This window comes from Pelodiscus sinensis, chromosome 3, assembly GCF_049634645.1.
Source record: "Pelodiscus sinensis isolate JC-2024 chromosome 3, ASM4963464v1, whole genome shotgun sequence".
Lineage (NCBI taxonomy): Eukaryota > Metazoa > Chordata > Testudines > Trionychidae > Pelodiscus > Pelodiscus sinensis.
The window spans coordinates 51,444,888-51,465,321 of record NC_134713.1 but is presented as its reverse complement, the minus strand read 5'-3'; the positions used below and the strand labels follow the sequence as shown (position 1 = coordinate 51,465,321).

Genomic DNA, 20,434 nt, shown 5'->3' with positions numbered 1-20,434 from the left:
ATCCGGCACCCCCTGGGTCCTAAAGGTGCCGGATTATCGGAAGTTTACTGTATAACAGATGGGAAACTGGACCACTGTTTTTAGAAACAAGTGAAAAAATATCACACATCTAAATTTTCATTAATAATGTCAAGTATGAGAATCTGTGGAGTTTTGAAATTAAAATAAAGGAAGATAACAAAAACACTGAAACAATATTAGACACTCTAATAATCACAAATCAAAGTTTTTCTACTCTTATCTAAAAAAAAAAACTTTCTTCCTAGCAATTAACAGCTCAATGCTGCAGCCCCTTTTCAGTTAATGGTACATATGACAGTAATCCACTGATTTCAATGGCATTACCTCACATAAGTATTTCTCAATGGGAGGAAATGGCTACAGAATTAGACACTAGGAAAAGAAAAGAAAGTCTACAATCCGAAGGTCATGTTTTCTGGTTATGTTTCTAAAAGCCAATTTCACCAGATGATTCCTACCTGAACTAAAAGATCCTTTAAGTTACATAATTTAATGTTTCTCTGTCACCTATAATCCCTTACCCTTGTCTCTGTCTTTGTCCTCTCTTGACACAACATCCAGTCACAGAAAACCATACATATTATTGCACCTGCACAATCCAGCTGGCAACTCTTATTTAATGGTGTGCGAGTGGGATCAGCAAATCAAGCAAAATGAGTTACACGTGTGTATCCATGCAAAAATTCAAATCCACTGAACTAAGGCAATGATTAGGTTTTTTACAAAATTTTCTTCATATTGAAATTTTCTTGAATATAGTTATGTCAAGTTAGTTCAATCCCAATAGAAGAATAAAATCTTCATTATGTGAATGACAAGTAGACAGCAGCACCATTTCTGAACAGCAGAAATTACTCCTGTTTCCTTGTCTAATCACCCACATAATAAATGTTACATCATACTTTGCTTCCTATGCCACTTTCAGCTGAGAGAGACCAGAAACATTGTATATTCAGAGAATGCTTTTACATATTGTGTGTTATAAATTCACACAGTTCTATATGTTACTTTTGTGGAAAAGCTCTAAGTGTGAGCAACTTACTAACTAGTCAACTATGTTAAATTTACACAACTGTTTCATAACAGTACACAGAGTTTCCTCCTAAAGACTTGAAAACAGCTATATTCCATAGCTAATTGGACTGTGAAGTTGTTCCTATATCATATTTTCAGGTTGCCTTAACGTCTACTTTTTATCTTATTAAAGAAACCATTAGGAACGAGGTGAGCAGCCCTCAGCAGTGAAATAACAGAGTAAGCACTATTTAGAAAAGCTAGACAAACACACACAAACATGTGACTGGATGCAATGCATCATAGGGTGTTGAGGGAGTTGGCTGATGTGATTGCAGAGCATTGGCCATTATCTTTGAAAACTCACAGTGATCAGTGGAGGTCTTGGACAACTGGAAAAAGGCAAATGTAGAGCCCATCTTTTTTTAAAAAAAGAGAAGAATAATCTAGGGGATGACAGACCAGTCAGCCTCATCACAGTCTCTGGAAAATTGGAGGAGGCATTCATAGAATCCATTGTGAAGCACTTAGAGGAGTGTAAGGTGATCAGGAACAGTCAACCAAGGGCAACTCATGCATGATCAATCTAATTGTCTCCTATGATGATATATTTGGCTCTGTGAATATGGGAAAAGCACTGAATGTGCTATATTTGATTTTAGCAGGCTTTTTATATGGTCTCCCACAGTATTCCCAGGATACTCAAGGAGCTGATAGAGGAGGTATCTGAGCCTTTAGCTATGATCTTTGAAAAATCATGGCAGACAGGGGAGATTCCAGAAGACTGGAAAAGGGCAAATATTGTGCCCATCTATAAAAAGGGGAATAAGAACAACCCAGGAAACTACAGACCGGTCAGTTTAACGTCTGTCCCAGGGAAGATAATGGAGCAGGTAATTAAGGAAATCATATGCAAACACTTGGAAGGTAATAAAGTGATAGGGAATAGCCAGCATGGGTTTGTGAAGAACAAGTCATGCCAAACTAATCTGATAGCTTTCTTTGATAAGATAACGAGCCTTGTGGATAAGGGAGAAGCGGTGGATGTCATATACCTAGACTTTAGTAAGGCATTTGATACGGTCTCGCATGATATTCTTATTGATAAACTAGGCAAATATAACTTAGATAGGGCCACGATAAGGTGGGTGCATAATTGGCTAGATAACCGTAGTCAGAGAGTTGTTGTTAATGGTTCTAAATCCTGCTGGAAAGGGATAACAAGTGGAGTTCCTCAAGGGTCTGTTTTGGGACCCGTACTGTTCAATATCTTCATCAATGATGTAGATATTGGGATAGAGAGTACGCTTATTAAGTTTGCAGATGATACCAAACTGGGTGGGGTTGCAACTTCTTTGGAGGATAGGGACATAATTCAAAATGACCTTAGCAAGTTAGAGAAATGGTCAGAGGTAAACAGGATGAGGTTTAATAAAGAGAAATGCAAAGTGCTCCACTTAGGAAGGAACAATCAGTTCCATACATACAAGATGGGAAGCGACTGTCTAGGAAGGAGCATGGCGGAAAGGGATCTAGGGGTCATAGTGGACCACAAGTTGAATATGAGCCAACAGTGTGATGCTGTTGCAAAAAAAGCAAATATGATTCTAGGTTGTATCAACAGGTGTGTTGTAAGCAAAACTCGTGAAGTCATTCTGCCGCTCTACTCTGCACTAGTTAGGCCTCAGCTGGAGTACTGTGTCCAGTTCTGGGCGCCACATTTCAAGAAAGATGTGGAGAAATTGGAAAGGGTACAGAGAAGAGCGACAAGAATGATTAAAGGTTTAGAGAACATGACCTATGAAGCCAGGCTTCATGAACTGGGCTTGTTTAGTTTGGAAAAAAGAAGATTAAGGGGGGACATGATAGCGGTTTTCAAATATCTAAAAGGGTGTCACAAGGAGGAAGGAGAAAATTTGTTCCTCTTGGTTTCTGAGGACAGGACAAGGAGTAATGGGCTTAAAGTGCAGCAGGGGAGGTTTAGATTGGACATTAGGAAAAAATTCCTAACTGTCAGGGTGGTCAAATATTGGAATAAATTGCCAAGGGAGGTGGTGGAATCTCCCTCTCTGGAGATATTTAAGAACAGGTTAGATAGACATCTGTCAGGGATGGTGTAGACGGAGCTTGATCCTGCCTTGAGGGCGGGGGGATGGACTCGATGACCTCTCGAGGTCCCTTCCAGTCCTATTATTCTATGATTCTATGATTCTTTGCCAGCGAATTAAAGAAATCTGGCTTGGATGAGTGGACTGTAAGGTGGACAGAAATCTGACTAGATCACTGGGATCCATGGGTCATGATAAATGGCTTGATGTCTTCTTGGCAGCTGGTATCAAGCAAAGTGCACCAGGGATTAATCCTGGAGCCAGTTTTGTTCAACATCTTCATTAATGATTTGGATAATGAAATGGATTGCATTCTTAGCAAGTTTGTGAATGACACTAAGCTGGGTGGAAGAGGGAGATACACTGGAGGATAGGAATAGGATCTAGAGTAACCTAGACATATTGGAGGTAGTGGAATCTTCATCCTTAGCAGTTTTTAGGACCCGCCTTGACAAAGTCCTGGTTGGCATGATTTAGTTGGGGTTCATCCTACTTTGTGCATGGGGTTGGACAAGGTGATTTCCTGAGTTCTCTTCGTACCCTAACCATTTATGATTCTACAAATAGCCTATCTTCAATACACACAAAAGCTATTGGAGAGAGGCAAGGACACGATCTGATTCCTACACAAGTAGCAGGAAAAGAATACACTAATCCTAGGCCATTATGGTCCTGATCCTCAAATGGACTTATAACTAGGCACTTAAGAATGTGATTCACAAAAGCCAGCAAGCTAGGTGAAGAGCTGCCTAAAACAGCCAATAGGAGCTGCTGAGTACAGTTATTCAGGCAGCCATTCAGCAATGCTGTTAGTTAGCAGGAGCCAAGATTCACTGTTGTGATGTCCTCTCATGTCTCTGACTCCGTCTATGATGATAACCAGAAGGCTGCTTGTGTGTGTGCTCAATGATATGGACCGTGTAGACTTGTGCACTTAGTCTTTACAGCAGACTCCAAGAGAGTCCCCAAAGACCAAAAATCAGATAAGGATCGAAGGTGCCAGGCCAGGTTTATTGGTAAGCGAAGGACAGTAATAGTTGTCAATAGATTCTACTGAACCTCTACACATTTGTAACAATGAAATGGCTCAAAACAATGGAACTCTTCCATTTCCGCCCAAGGCCATTCAAAGACTGTCCTCCCAAGACACCACCGTATATACAGGTACAAACACATCACTGCTGATGTGTGAGGTTGCCACCTTCTGATGTTGCCAGATTACCACCAATCATTTTGTGCCTCATGATCTGATTAGACCATCTGCATCCATCATGTATCAACCTCTACCTTTTCTTGAACTTAAATTGGTATTTATGGGGAGTAAACTTCCATCAGGCTGTTATCTTAGACCTTTCACTGAACCTGAGTTAGTATTTATGGGGAGTGGTACCATGGTCTTTTTCAACAAGCTGTGTATTTACAACTCATGATAAGTCTCAATTAGTCTCAGCGTTGTTCTTGCCAATTTTTGTGAACAGGGGTCTGCTTTTGCTCACAGCTTAGCTTTGTTTTATGTTTGCCATGTTTTGTCCATTGTTAGCTAGGCCTCAGATCAGGTTTATGTCTCATGCCCTCATCCTACTACTCTGAGGAGAATGGGTATATTCTATAACCTCCCCCTCAGGGACTTAAGTGACTAAATCCAGGTTCTACCAATCCATAACCAGGATCCCGTCTCCTGGAGTGAGGTGACCTCAGTAATTTTGTCTGGAGTCTGGCTGAGCTGGAGCATCTCCCCACCCATGGTGGACCCTGCAGAACTGTAGCAGTTACCTACCCACAGAAGATAGGGGGCTTCTCCAGCCCCCACTGGTTAACTATTCACATCCCTAGTTGAAAGCAACATATTCCTTTCCTTAATGCAAACCATATCCAGGTCTGAATTTTGCACATCTGATACTACCTGCAGCACTATTTTTTAACATCTCATTACATTAACTCTTCAGAATGCCTTAAAGACAATTGGCTGTTTAATTTTTATGCCATGCACCCATTATGTGGGGTACCTATTGTAAAATTAGAAAGTACATACTAGTATTGAACACTAAAGATGGTTTCTTGTTTCTTTTATCATGAATTACAATTGTAGGATCATACACTGAAAAACTGATCTAAAACAAAACGTGTTAAAAAGAATGACAAGTGTAACTTGTCTTCAAGATGACACATTTAATTCAATTCATATCTCAATCCTGAAGACATGTATGACAGGGTCAATATAGAAGGCTATAAAAAAGTAGTGAAGGGAGATATATAAGCCTTTGACTAAAAAGATCTTTGTTCCCAGAGTAAAAGGGAGGGGATGATTTAGAACCAGCAGAGGCAATCAGGGACAGTGGAACATCTGGGGCTAATTGACCAAGCCTGAAGAGTCAGGCCAGCCTAGGCTAATTAGGAGACCTGCGGGTAATTAAGAAAACCAGTTCAGACTGGCTAAAAAAGAAGCTTTGCTTACAATTGGGGCATGCATGTAGCTGAGAGGATGAAGGAGGGTGCCACTTGGAGTAGGAGGAAAGGAGAAAACAACTGAACACTAGAAGAATGAACCGGAAAGAAGGAAGGTGCTGGGGAAGGTATTGGGAATTAGCCCAGGGGTCTTGCAGCTGTCTTATAGCAGGTGTTGGGGATTCACATAGGCATCTACTATTACAAGGCCCTGGGCTGGAACCCAGAATAGAGGGTGGGCCCAGGTTCCCCCCTCCCCCTCAAACATTCAACTCCCCATTTTCACTCAAGGAAAATAGTTGTGGAGTTTATTCTCCATTTTACTATATGCTCTCCAATGATGAAAAGAGCTCAACAAACAGCAATCTAAAGCCTTGGGCATGGTGCCTAAAATTGTGGGCTGCTATGAGCCTCTGAGGCAAGCAAAATCCACCAGAATCAGAAGTGCAGGACCCACCGAGTTTTCACAGCAGTTTTGCTACACATGCTATTAAAAACATATATTTGAAAGTTCAGGATTGAAGTCCAATAAAATGTATTTACATGACAATATAAGATTGGATTCATGATATATTAGTCCTTAAATCTGAAAACAGTATCTCCAATCAGTTTCAACAAATGAATCTATTGTGCAAAGAGAAGCACCAATTGCCTATCTCACACATACTAGACAATGGTTTTATTAGTAAGTTATATGGAAATGTAGTGAATGGGTGAATGGATGGATATAATTTGGCCCAATGCACATAGATATTCCTACACTGCACTGGACTTGGGACCTGAAGTAACCCTTGACAAGCCAGTCATCAAGATATGGGGAGATCTGGATACCCTGATGTCTGAGCTAAGGATTTGTTGAGCACCGTTGGGGCTATTGCTCTCTCAAAGGGAAGCACTGCAAACTGGTAGTGAGTAGTCCTCACTCTGAAATGCAGAAAAAGTATTGTCTGTGGTATATCACTATATGAAAATAAGTGTCCTTCAAATGGACGGTGGCATAGCACTCTTCTGCATCAATAGAAGGCAGGGTAGAAGCCAGGAAGAACATGTGGCACTTCAACTTCTTGAGATATTTGTTGAGATTTTGTAGGTTCAGAATGAGACAGAGTCTTAGGAATGTGAAAAATACCAGGAATAAAAGGGCCTGATGGTTGGCCACCCTGAGCTGGAGTCTGGCAGATGAATAAACCTTCCTCCCAAACAAGTCCAGCCTCTTGTAACCTTCATCTTTGGAAATCAAACCAGATTTGGGTGTATGCGCAGATATTTAAACCCCCTTAGCAGAGACATAGTTCTTTCTCTCCACCTGCTTGGAGAGGAGCAGGAGGAAGAAGGGGTTTGCCAGAGGGCTTTCACCAGCTTTGTCACCCCCTCATGATCAGGAAGTGCCACCCTGGATGGGGCTTAAGTGGCCAGGATATTGAACAGACCATCAGAGGGTTCCACCAAGTCCTCCACCTTATTACAACTGTCTTTTACAGCTCCTCATATGCCTCAGCATCAATATCATCCTGAGGCAGTGACTGGGATGACCCTGACACAGCCTCTGGTGTGGACAATAGGTGGAGCTCAGGTAAAGATTGGGCATCACTTCCATGTCTGGGTAAGTTTCTATGCTGGTAGGAGGCTCTTGGGCACTGGACTCAGAACCCACATCCAATGCTAGGGGAGGGAGGGAGGCAATTGCTTATCTGCTGTCTGATGAGCATGACCCTGACCCTGGGGCCAAGCAGCTGGCAGTATTCTCCATGCTTGGCTGAAAGCAGTTGACTCAAGTGTCCCCTATACCTCTTCCCCTTTGTCTAAAGAAGGTGAGGAGACCACTGTGATGCCAACAAGACTTCTGAGTCTTCCTGATATCCTCCCCAGTACTTAGTCTCAAAATCTCAATGACAGCTTTTCAGAGGCAAAAGAGGGAACTCGGTGGATCAGTGATGGATATCTGTTGATTGACACTAAAGCTCCTTGAGCAATACTGGAAGTCCAGCAACCAGGATCATGATGGCAAGGAATGATGCCTAGTTGAAGCCAGAGTACACCATGGGCCCAACAATCTCTCATTCTGTGCTAGGGATCTGCCACGTTGTGGCTCCACTGCAGACCTATGTCCCAGAGAGCAATTTCTCCTGTCTAGAGACCAGCACTGCTCTGAGAACTGGTGTACCTCAATCACATGCCAGGCCTTGGGTGAGTGTCACCATCCTACAGGGGACCAGCACTGAGAGTCCCAGGAATGATGACAGGGACTCCAGTCAGTGTGAGCAGGTAGACATGCATCCCCATGGATCAACACTTTGACGTCAACCACCTCAGTGCTGCATTGATGTGGACCATGGTGCAGGCCCCAGTGATGGCTTCCCCTTGAAGAAAAACCTGCTGAGGCAAGGTTTCATGGCACTGGCAAAGACAATGTCTTTGGCCACCTACAATGGCTTCCAATGTGGATGGGGTTTTCAGCAGCTCAGAATCTCTTGTTACTATACAGAGTGGACAGTGAGTCCATTGGCAGACTAGAGAATCTGGCCAGCAATGCCTGGCGTGGCAGGGCTGTGGAGACCTTCTACCCCTTGAGGGTCTGTGCTCCTCTGCTGCCTTTTCCCTCACCCCATGTGAAGCTAGAGAACACGCTCCATCCTCAGTGCTTCTTGAACATTTTTCCAGCTTCCAGTGGCTGGAACTGGTATCAGGAAATCAGTGCCAGAGGCACACTTCACACCGATGCCTCCATACTTCATGCTTGAATCTGACTTTGGTGGCTCAGAGACAGGTGCGAGGGATGACTCCATAAGGAGTGTTCTCAATCTTATGTCATGCTCTTTTTTTCATTCCTGGCTTGACATTCTTGCAGATGTGATACTTGTCACTGATGTAGGCTTCACCCAAACACTTCAAGAAGCTTTGATGTGGGTTGCCGATTGACATTGGCTCTACATAGCAGTCACAAAACTTAAATCCCAGGAAACAGGTGATAGCCCAGCCCTGGGCAAAAGTCCCATAAGGGGACTATCTAGAATAATTATTACTAACACTAAAATATAAAAGAAACACTTAATTATTTTCAGACTACACAGAAGGAAACCACTGAGTTATACTATGCTTGCGGAGGTAATGAGTAGTTCCAGCACCATCACTCGTGGGGGAGCCAGCAGCACCCCTTATATCATGGCATATACATGCTACTCCAGAGGGGGTGCTAGAGCCAGTTCCCTATTAATACCACTTAGAGAAAAACTGCTGGCACCCGTGCATGTGGCAAGCACACACACCTAGAATGGAATGGACATGAGAAAGCATTCAAAGAAGAATTAACGTCATTCTCCTTTAAGGAGTGTCCCATCCCTCTCCACCCCCACTGCTCTTTCCTAGATGAAAAGAGAGGGCACTGGCAGAGTAATATAGAGAAGCTTGAAAAGACTCTATTGCCTGAGCTATGCACACTCTGTGTATGATTAGATGAGCACACCAGAGCATAATGGCTGAGAATTCCAATTTTCCCCAGCCAAGTTCTAATGGCTGGTTAAATCTTTTTCATGATGCACCAACTTTTAATGATGAACAGCTGAGCCTTCTTCCTCAAAGGAGAGAAGAGACTGTTTCTCACCACTATGAGTAAAATAGAAAGTATAGAAGATGTTTTTTCTTTGTTCTGCTCTATTTCTCAACCACACCATTTATCATGTTACGAGTTTTGGCCTCAGAAGCAGCAAAGCTTTTAACATGCCTTTCCCACCTCTGATCTCCTGTGTTTGCCTCCTGTTGCCAATGTCCTAAATTCCTAAGAAACTTAATTGGGAGTCTTATACCATTTCATGTCCTAAAAATATAACTTAAACATTGCCAAATTACTTTTTAGCTTAAGAGGGACTGAGGTGCCTAAATTGGGAGGTGATTTAAGGCTGCCAATTCTGTTTATTGAATTGGGGATTTAGTAAGAGAGAAAGGGAAGAAGAGGAGGAGGAAAAGCACGAAGGACAGAAGGAGATAGAAGGGCAATTTTAAACTACTATTCCTGTCCTCCATGAGTTCGTTATTTCTAGTAATTTCTCTTATTCTGCTTCAGTGTCTTTTTCCTAGTGGAAAGACACTTCTTTTCTTTTAATTAAAATGTAAATTAATGAACCATAATATAATAGCCATAAACCATTCCAGGATGTGCATCAATAGGCTCTTTGATGTCTGAAGGCACTCAGCTATACTGAGGGAATTCTCCAATAGCCTATGAATGTACATCTTGGAGCAGCTTATTGCTATAATAAAATACTTAATTCTCCAGAGATGTCTGCCTAGCACCTTTCATGAGCTCTATATTCACTTCAAAAGAATAAGTAAATAACCAACAAGGAATATTTTCCACTAACTCAGTAATATTCCAATAAAGACAGGAAAATGGGCTGCATGTTCACTAAATACATCATTTAGTCTCAGAGGAGTAGCCATGTTAGTCTGTAACTAAACAAACTTTAAAAAACAACAATGATCCAGTAGCACCTTAGAGACTAACCAAGAAATACATATAAATAGCATCATGAGTTTTTGTGGGCACAACCCACTTCTTCTAAAAAGATGCAGGGTTTATCTATATATTTTTGAGGTTAGTCTCTCAGGTGCTACAAGACCATTGCTGTTTTTTAAGTTTTTTAAAATACATTATTGTTCAAGCTGCTACCAGGGATATTATTTTAGCTATGATATACTTGGCTGTTTATATCACCTGATCTAAAATACACTGTAATCAATGCATACCTAAGCAAGACTTCGAATAGCCACACACTATGTTAAAGATGTGGAAGCTGTTTCCAAAACAGGAAGCAAGGTAAAGTTCTTAGTTCAGCAGAAAGATGAAAACTAATATTAAAAAATTATATCAAAATGCAGTAATCTTCAGGCAAATACCCTATGACTTCTGGCTTTTTGTACTTGCAGAATACTTACATTACTTGTTTGAAAAGCTTTGAGAGCAGTTAAAAATATTCTCTAGAACTAATAAATTCCGCACCTGAAAGCTGCAATTTTTGGCTGTCATACACCCTGGAATATCTAGCATCAGCCTGCATTATGAGCTTCACTGCAGATACCTGGTAGGCTGCAGATTAGGATAGGGTTATGGCTAGAGCCCAAACATTATGAGTCATAAATAGAAAGTAGGGGAGGCTATGATGAATTCTGGCATCAAACGATGGCATGCCATGTTTGTATGGAAGATTGAAGAAGTGACAACCAAGAGAGTGGAAGTCCTTCCAATGGGCAGAATGTTACAGATCAAACATCTCTGAACCCAATGTAGGGATAGGAGCCACAGCCAATGAGGCAGCTCCATCTTCAGAGACATGGGTGGGGAGTGAAGGCTAGAACACAATGAATGCCACTGCAACTGACAGCACCAATCTTTCAGCAAGATGGGTTTAAAACACTGGCTGTGTCAATCATGGTGCACCTTCTCAAAGCCATTAGAAATAATATTTAAAGGGTAACATATAAAATCCCATGATGGCATAAGGAAGCCATGAGGGAAGACAGGGCAGAGAGCAATAAGGACATGGAGACTAAGGGTACATCTACACAGCCAACATTACTTTGTAATAACTAGCGTTATTTCTAAATAACTTAGTCCGTGTCAACATAGCAGGCAGTTATTTCAAAATAATGTTGAAATACTGTCAAGCTGGAGGACTTCTTACTCCAACTCCTGTAACCCTCCTTGTATGAGGAGTAAGGAGGGTTACAGGAAGAGTGAGCTAATCATATATATAAAAGCATGTCTGTGCCTCTGTCATACTGTAATGTTTTCTGTTGCCTCTGAGTGGCACCTGTGCCTCTGTAATGCTGTAACGTTTTCTGTTGCCTCTGAGCGGCATTACAGCAATGATCAGTAGACGTAGTGGAGCACTGAGTGCCATGTGTTGGGACAGGATCACCCTGCAGTGGCGAGGGTGATCCACTCCGCACTCAAGTGGTGCTGACCCCTGTGCTGCATGGAAACAGTGGAGCCCAAATGGTCGTTTGTGCCACCTGCGTCCACGTGGTGGCCCGGCTAAGCGGCGCAGAAGTCAGCCAAGCACCATGGTGGGAGGCGAAGTGGGGTGGGGCGGTGATGCACATAGCCAGGAGGTGAGGCCTGGATAAGCGTGCATCTCTGATGTCAGGAAAGGATGCCAGATTCAAAAGGAGGAAAGCAGAGGAGACAGAGAGGAGGCGGAGGAAAACAGAGGCGACAGAGAGGAGAGCGAAGGAGACAGATAGGAGAACGGAGGAGATAGAGAGGAGGAGGAGAGGAGAAAGAGAAAGTGAGAGGCAGGAGGGGGAAAAGAGACGGAGAGAGAGGCAGGAGGTGGAGAGCTGAGAGAGAGAGGGGGGAGGCAGTAGGAGGAGGAGAGAGAGAGACGGAGTGAGAGACCAGAGGTTCAGGAGAGAAGACCGAGATAGAAAGTGAATAGTACGAGTAGGAGAGACCCGAGGGCAGGGCGAAGAGGTGGGGCAGGGAGACAGTCGATCCCCACCAAGACAATCTTATGATTTCCAGGTTCCTTGCAAAATCTCATCTTATGGCGGGCTATTGGCTAGTTTGAAATAAGTGCTGTGTAGATGCTCCCAATTTTGAAATAAGCTATGCAATTACTGTAGCTCAATTTGCATAGCTTATTTCAAGTTAAGCCGTGCTGTGTAGATGCACCCTAAGGGATTAACTTGAATCTGGGAAAACACCCCCTTGACAACTACAGGCTGATCATCCAACAGATATTCAGAAGGAAACTCAGCCTTGGGCAAAATATAACAAATCAGTCTGTCAGAGTACGACATGTATAATGACAGAAGTTAGAAATATGAAGTATGAATCTGTTTATAAATCTAGATTTGCTCATGAGGACCATTAGTGATAATGTGAAAACATAATGGTTTGGTATTCAAACCAATGATTTTTGAATAGTCTTATTTTCCCTGTAAGTCTGGGTTATGGTTCGTCCTGCCAGGACATGTGGCCAGGCCACCTGATTCTAAAACCCATTTTGAATCTTGTACTTTACCACTGAAGGTGAGAAAAGTTTGAACTGAACACAATGAATTCCCGCCTTGGGGAAAGGGGATATGGAGATGGTAAACCAAACAATAGGGCAGTGGCCAGATGCCAGGAGACCCCTCTCTTACCACCCAAGATGCCTACTGGAAACATCTAAGACTGAACAGGGAGCGGGATCAGGCTCAAGCTTAGAGGCTGCCTAACTTGCGAAAAAGATGATTAGAAGTACTGTTAGGATAAGAATTTGCATGTAACAAGTCTCTTAGGATTAGTTGGTGTGTTTTGTTTATTTTGAACAAATAACTTACTTTGATTTGTCTGTTATCACTTGCAATCAGTTAAATACAATGTTTTATACTTAATAAAACACTTTTTGTTTATTATCAAGTCCAGTGTAAATAATTGTCACTTGGAGGTGGCCAGTGCTGTACATAACTCTTTTTTCATTGATAAAGGGGACAAATATCTTTATAAGCTTTCTCTGTGTAAAACTATTATACAGAGTAAAACAAATTGATTTGGGGTTTTGGTCTCTTTTGAGGGTTATGTTTCTGGATGCTATCAAATCCCCATATGAAAGCCCTCACAGAGCTGAGCTTGTTTAGCATCTGTGTTACTCTGTGGTTACCCCAACTCTGTTCCTTGGCTAGGGGCCAGGTGATGGGAGTGCCCCAGAGGGCAGGCAGGCAGGCAGGCTCAATGGTATGATCAGCACACCAGGTCCTGTGAGCCAACCTGTCACAAATACAAACAGAGGGTTTGTATTGCTTCCCCAGGAGAACACCATGTAAAAACAGGGTGGGAGGCACTCAAGTGGTCCCTGTCTAGGAGCATGACTAATAGTGAGAATAGCTTCCTCCATAGTGGAGCTCATGGTGCTATGGGGACTCCAGCAATATTTCCTTAACAAGGGAGGGCAAAGTGTGGGAAGGATGTTCAACAGAGCTGAATGTTTTATACAAGTAGATTTCCTAAAATTATTCCAAACTTTGACATCTGTAGAAAGTTTTACATTGTGTAGCAAGAGGTGAGACTTTATTTTTAAAAGGGGTAAAAAAGATGCAGGGTTTTTCAGGATAGATGATCTGCCAGACTCTCTTTTGTTGGGAGGTATCTCTTGAGAAACTACCTTCATCTGAGAAAGTTAGTGAATGATGGGTAAAACCTAGAATAATGATCTCTAACTTCTCCTTTGTTCTGCTGAAAACTGGTGGAGGGCTTGCAGTTTAGGAGTAAGGTTCACATTAAACAGATTTCTAGCTAAGCCCACTACCCACTGGGAGTTCATTCTGCTTGGGGTTTCTGAGGGTCAAGTTATTTTCATTGGGCCACATCCCAAGATATGTTCCTGGTTGTGCTCAGGCTCTAGAGGTATGGTACAGTGTCAGAGTGAATGGTGGGATACAGATCAGGTTTCTGAATTAGAGGATGCGCCAGCTGAGGGAAAAATGGTTATTTGCAGCAAGAAGGTGGATTTGAGAGAGGAGAGAAGCCAGCTGGCCTCTTCTCGGGTGATTGGTGGATTAGGAGTACAGCCAGCAAAAGAAAAGAACCCCCCTCCCCCACACACACACACAGACACACTGGCCTGGCTTGCCTGGAGACAGAGTTAGACACGGATGCGGGTATCTCTACTCACTGATAATAATCTGGCAGGGTTGAGTAACTTGGCTAGGAGGGCTGGTGTACCTAAGCCAAGATTATTTTGCATGAATGACAAGCTTGGACATCTTTAATTTCATATCCCAGGTGGTGCCCATAGGATGGGCGTCTTGCACTTGGCCGACAGCTGCCTCCTCAATCACAGCCAGGCCCAATTTATTACTATAGACAAATTAAGAAATGGAGAGGCAACTGAACGTTGGATGAGTCGTGAATGAAACGGGGTTTCTTTTTCAAAAGTGGATGCCAGAGCCAGACCTGAGAGTTAATTTGATGTAATGGGGAATATTGGGCTGCGGTTCTCCACTATGGCAAATAGTGCTAATTGGATCTGAAAGAAAAGAGTGAAAGATACACAGCATGGGAATTCTTGCTCCCTTACTACTGGCTGTGGCTAGGTGCAGGGATGAGGTGAGGAATGAGTGGAATGAGCCTAAAGTAGAAACCAGGCAGTGGTCCATGTTGGTAACAGTTTGTTAAGTCACTCAGGGCGTGACATAGGCAGAATTTGAGAGCTGGCACTGGGAGCCAGCAAGGAGCAGGGGTATTCAAGTGCAGCTGGACCTCTGGAACTTTGGTTCTTGAACAATTTTGTCCTGGTGCAAAGGAGCTAGACCTTAAATATTTGGATATTGCTGGAGGTTTTGAAGAATTTACTCATGTCCAATTCAGGGTGAGGAACTACATGGTGTCATGTTGCAATAGGGGTGACCTCTTTCAAGGGACTCACCGTACCTGTGACAGGCTCCTATGAGGAAGAATGAGGCAACTCAGATGCACCTGGAAGTAATCAAATCCCTAGATGTCTGGCCGGAAACTAATGAGTAAAGAGTTACCAGAGCTCAGTTCTGAGGGGTGGAAGGCACCTAAAGAAAGAAAGCCCCCAATGAGAGGAACTCTGGCAGGCGTGTTCCTGGGGTTAAGTAGCTTCCAAACAGTGTTAAGCCCAACATACCTGGAACTGCATGCTGCCACAAAGAGGAGATGCAGTTGGCCGATTTTCATAGGCATTCAGCTCTGGGGAAGGATTCACCCCAGGCAGCAGCAAGAGACCAGTTATGAGGGTAAGGACCCAAGCTGGGAGAACACTACTTAAAGGGAGCGATGGACCTAGTTGGAAATGGATAAACAAAGACTGATCAGTCACCCAGCTAAGATGTTCAGCCTAGTGAATGGATCAGAGTGCATCTAGGGATTTAATAAAATAATAGAGTTAAAAATAAGGACAAATTGAGATTAGGGGTGGAACCAGGACTCTTCCCAGGTAACCATAACCTGGTCTGAGATGCCACAGGGAAGGATCTGGAAGGGGAACTGTCTGGCCTTATGTACAGATGAGACCAGGAGCTAGGTAAATCCACTAGTATCTAATTTACATGAACAGGGTAGACTGGTGATTGCTCATCTTGAATTTGCATATCTAATATCCAGGCTATTTAGGAAGAGCTGGTACATTTCTCCAGAGGGGACAGGATTAGATTCTGGCAGCTATGCAAGAAGGAACTATAGATAGTCTTGGAATCTGCAAATGTTGCAGGTTAGGCAGCCAGGAAAACTGCTGATGACTCCTGGTGGCAGAAGCCCAGGGAAGATAATTGTTCAATAAGGCATCTGGCTCCTTGAGAGTCCAGAACAGGAAGTGGATTAGGGAAGGCATCTCCTAAAGAATGTAGGAAATGGGGTTAGGGCATATACTGTCTAGTATAACACAGACACATTCCAGGAAGTTGGCCTACCTGTGACAGGCTGCTATAAGGAAGAATGGAGCAACTCCGATGCACCTGGAAGTAATCAAATCCCTACATGGCTGGGTGGAAACTAATGAGCAATATAAAGAGTTACTAGGGCTCAGCTCTGAGGGGTGGAGGGCTTCTAAAGAAAGAAAGCCCCTAGTAAGAGGATCTCTGGCAAGTTTACTCCTGGGGTCAAGGAACTTCCAAACAGTGTCAAGCCGAGCCTATCTAGAACTGCATGCTGCCACAACAAGGAGTTGGCAGTTGGCAGATCTTCACAGACACTCCGTTCTATGGTAGGATTCATCCCAGGCAGCAACAAGAGATCTGATATGAGGGAAAAGGCCCAAGCTGGGAGAACCCTGCTTAAAGGGAGAAATAGACCTAGATAGAGGAAAAATTATGTGGAAAACTAAGAAACTTTATTTTTAAAGTACCATCTCTTCCTTGGGTGTCCCTACACGAGATTAGCCTACCTGAATGCATGGTTACCGCAAAAGGGGTGCTTCATTGCAATATCTATATATGGACCATTGAAAATGAAGGAAAGATGAATAGCCAAGATGAAGAACATCCTTGCTAACACAATATCCATGTTTAGACAAAGAGAGATGACTCAGCTCCTTACAGAACTATATCCCAAGGCTGAGAACCTGAGGATCAAAAGACACTGATCTGTTCAATGATCTGCCCCTCAGGTAGAGTAGATGTAAATGCTCAGGATGTCATAAGGCTGATACAGAGACTGACTGAAATCAGGGTTCCTCAGCAAGAAGACTGTAACTTGGTGCCTAGGGAAAAATGGAATGGCACCAGAATTAAGTCAGGTCTTCCTACAGACTTAAAGGGAGAGTCAAGAAGGGAGTAAAAAAGTATATCCAGGGCTTTGTTATTTTAAATCCATGTCTGAGTGCTGTGTGCCTTTTGGCAAAAAAAATCCCACTTTGGGTGCATCTAGATTACAGGGTTTCTTCAGAAAAACGGCCGTTTTTCCAACAAAACCTGAGTTATGTCCACACTGCCATCACGTTCTTCCGAAAGTAAACTGAAAGAATGCAGGGGTTTTTCCGACATTGGTAAACATCATTCCATGAGAAAGAATGCTTTTCAGAAAGAGCTCTTTTGGAAAAAGGTGTGTGTGGACGTGGAAGAGGGAGTTTTTTTGGAAAGAAGAGGCCTTCAGGAAAAAGCACAGTTGCCGTGATGGCCACTCCATCCATAGTAATCACAGCTTAAATGCGAGACAGCATCCATTCAGTGTGGATATTATCTTTTGAAAAAGCAGATTGCTTTTTTAAAGCACTTTTGCTGTGTGGATGCTCTCTTTCGGAAGAAGTTTTTTCAGAAATCTCTTCTGAAAAAGCTTCTTTCAAAAGAAGCCTGCAGTCTAGACATACCCTTTGTTAGGAGAAGTGGTTTGTGTCAGTGCATCCTATCACTGTTCACAATCTCCCAGAGGGAAACTCTTGCAGGTGCCAAGCCTCTTGCAACATCTAAAAAAAAAACCCATTGTTGGTAACCAGGGAAATGTGACCCAAAGACAAAGTCAAGGTGGTTGGATCAAAGATCCCTTCCCAAAGAAAGATGAAGGCACAGGCCCGCCAATTGAAAAAGGTGCAGTGGGGCAACAGGAGGAGTGAAAAAGCATCTTACCTAGGGACCATGACACGTTGCTGAGAGGCTTTGTATGGATGATGAAGGAAGGATGACCTTTGCTGGATGATTTATTGCTGGACAATTTCCAAATGTTATTTAAAATGGTGGCCTGGTTAAACCACATTTTGGGTCTCTTGTTTCCCTCCCTGCAGTGTCCAGAATAGTGGTGGGGAAGAGCGGAAAAGCACAAGGAAAATGGAGGGAACACAAGATGGGTGCCATTCTGATTTATTACAATACTAGTAGACTTACCTGGCATTGTCAGGTCCAGCCAGAGAAGTGGCAGGGCTGTGCACTCTGGCTGCAGGCTTTGCCCTTGGTCTAACCTGGAAGTGCAGGGGGGCCACACAGGCCTCCTGCCAGCATGACAAGGGGCTGGCCTGGTGCAAGGGTGGGGCCGCATACACTGTCTTCCAGATTCACCTTGTGCCCAACCCGGGGCGGAGGAGGCCATGCTTGCCTCCTGCTAGTACTCCCCGGTGCTGGCCCAGAGGCTGCAGAGGGCCATGCGGGCTGCTCACCAGTATCCCCCGGGGCCGGGGAACATAGCAGCTGGCAGCTATTCCCTGTGACAGGTTAGGATGTTGGGTACTGCTGGCCAATGACTTCTGACTGGGTCACTTGCTGCTCCCCTCTGGTCATTCCACAATAGAACTGCTCCTCCTGTCAGACCTCTCTCTTTCCATTTTATGAAAAACAATCAAATTCCAGGAACATCCCATTGTCATGGCACAACCAAACTCTGACCTTGTATTAAGTAAGGATAAGAGGAAGCTACATATCAAATTTGGTGGTCCTAGCTCTAATTGTTTAGGAGTTCTTAAACAAATGGACTCATAGATAGACAGACAGACATTTCTAAAATATATAGACAGATATTTTATTTTATATTTATATTATTATATTTAAACAGAGGTATTAAGTGATTTAAAAAAAAGCTGTATAATCTGTCTTGTCATGGAAAGTAGGAAGAAACAAAGGTAAAGCCTTGGCAGAGGTCATAAGTGATTGGTATCTTACCTTTTCTCCTTTATCGCCTTTCTGACCTGGCAAACCAGCTACTCCTGGCAATCCTGCTTCACCCTGTATAAAAAAATGAGTTTTCAGATCACAGAAAAGTATGCTATTTTCCCTCTTTCTAACACAGACTTCAACATGAAACAGATAACTGTATAGGGAATTAGTAGGCTCTCACATAAACAAACTAAGATAAAATGTAATAGTTTAAGAATAGTTTTCATTTTTGACACTGGTCTTGAAAATGATCCAAAAACAGTCCATTTGTTTTGTGCTTTCAAGGCATTTAATCTTGTAAAGCTAACAACCATTTATGTAATTTACATTTATTTTATAAGGATAAATGCATCACAGAAATAAACCATTTCTGCACATCCTAAAAAAATCAGGAATTCTACAGCAGGATGGTGTAGAAATAGCAGTCTGAGAATCTGCAAAGCATGCAAGATAAAGGATATATGTGTAGAAGAAGACTCTCATACTTTGTTTGGAAGGCAGAGGCAATGGTCTTTAGACTCATGCTGTGTTACTGGAAGAGCATGTATTTTGCTGACATGAACAGTCACGGGTGATGAAGTAGGAGTAATGAACCTGTCCTCCAGAGGGCACTAAAATAGAAATAAGGACAATTCTGAATTGAGTCCACTGCTGGTAACTGACAAGTAAAAAACAAACATTGTCCCTATTCAGCTTTTTTTGTCTCCTACTACTGCATGCAACCCCAGTAAAATGAGGACTACAGATGTGTGACCCTTCCTTACTGACACTAAACCCAGGCCTGCCTGTGTACTAAATACAATAGAAGTCACTATAGGAGCAATACAACATTATAAAATCCTTTATTTATCCTGTGACAGTTTGAGGGTCAGACTGTCCCCTGCCTGGTCCCCTACAAATGAAAAAGAGACCTGAGCCTCCTACCAATGAAAGAAGTGAAGATGAGGCAGCAAATTTCCTTGAAAATGCAAGAGGGGAATAAAAGGCTACAGAGCCACCTTATTACTCCGGAAAATGATTACAAGTCAGAAGGGCAAACTCATGGGCAAACATGGTTTGTCACTTTTATAATGTAACTTTCTGGGTTTACTAGTCTGAACACCCCCAAAACTGAAGCCAGTGCTCAAATGTCTGGATACACTCTCAGCTGAATCTACATGTAACATATACTGAAAGCTGACTAGAAAGAGGCATACTAGTGGCATATTCTAATAAATAACCAGGGTCACTGCCATTTCACCCAGAATATCTCTCTTGGTTCAGATTTTTGCTTTACAATATAAGCTTTTATTTTAAAAAAATGAAATTTTAGCCCTTATGATTGCTAAGAAATGCTTATAAAATCAGAAAATATAAAATTGCATATGATAGTAACATTTCAAGCAACTAAGTTTATGATTATAATAAAGTAACATGTTTACACCATTCATTTTATATAATCAGTACAGGACACTTTGTCATTTGGCTCTGGAATAAGATATGCAAGTATTCAAAGCTTCTTTTATCAGTGTAATTGAACTGTATTTTAAGAATGCTATAAATTCAATATGGAAAGGTAGCTGAAAAAGCACCTGAAGAAGACTGCTGTGTAATTCAAAAGCTTGTCTCTCTCACCAACAGAAGCTGTACATTACTACATTTTGTAGTTGTGGTATAGCCAGTTTAAAATCATTGCACTTACATGCACAAGAAGTTAACAGAAATGCCACCCATCATACTCAGCCCAGGAGTTTATATATTGAGGAGGAAGTTTCTCTCACCAGGAA

At 42.6% G+C, this 20,434-nt stretch overlaps 1 protein-coding gene across 11 annotated transcripts in view; it reads right to left on the bottom strand.

Moving 5' to 3' along the window:
* Window positions 1-20,434, bottom strand: part of COL19A1 (collagen type XIX alpha 1 chain) — a 372,523-nt gene that overhangs the window by 276,260 nt on the left and 75,829 nt on the right. For all 11 annotated transcript variants that reach the window (XM_006127229.4, XM_014575574.3, XM_014575570.3 and 8 more), the window contains exons 8-9: window positions 19,154-19,279; window positions 18,675-18,737 (exon numbers count right to left, since the gene is read on the bottom strand). In XM_006127229.4, coding sequence (XP_006127291.2) covers window positions 18,675-18,737; window positions 19,154-19,279 — 189 coding nt within the window. The remainder of the gene's footprint in view (window positions 1-18,674; window positions 18,738-19,153; window positions 19,280-20,434) is intronic.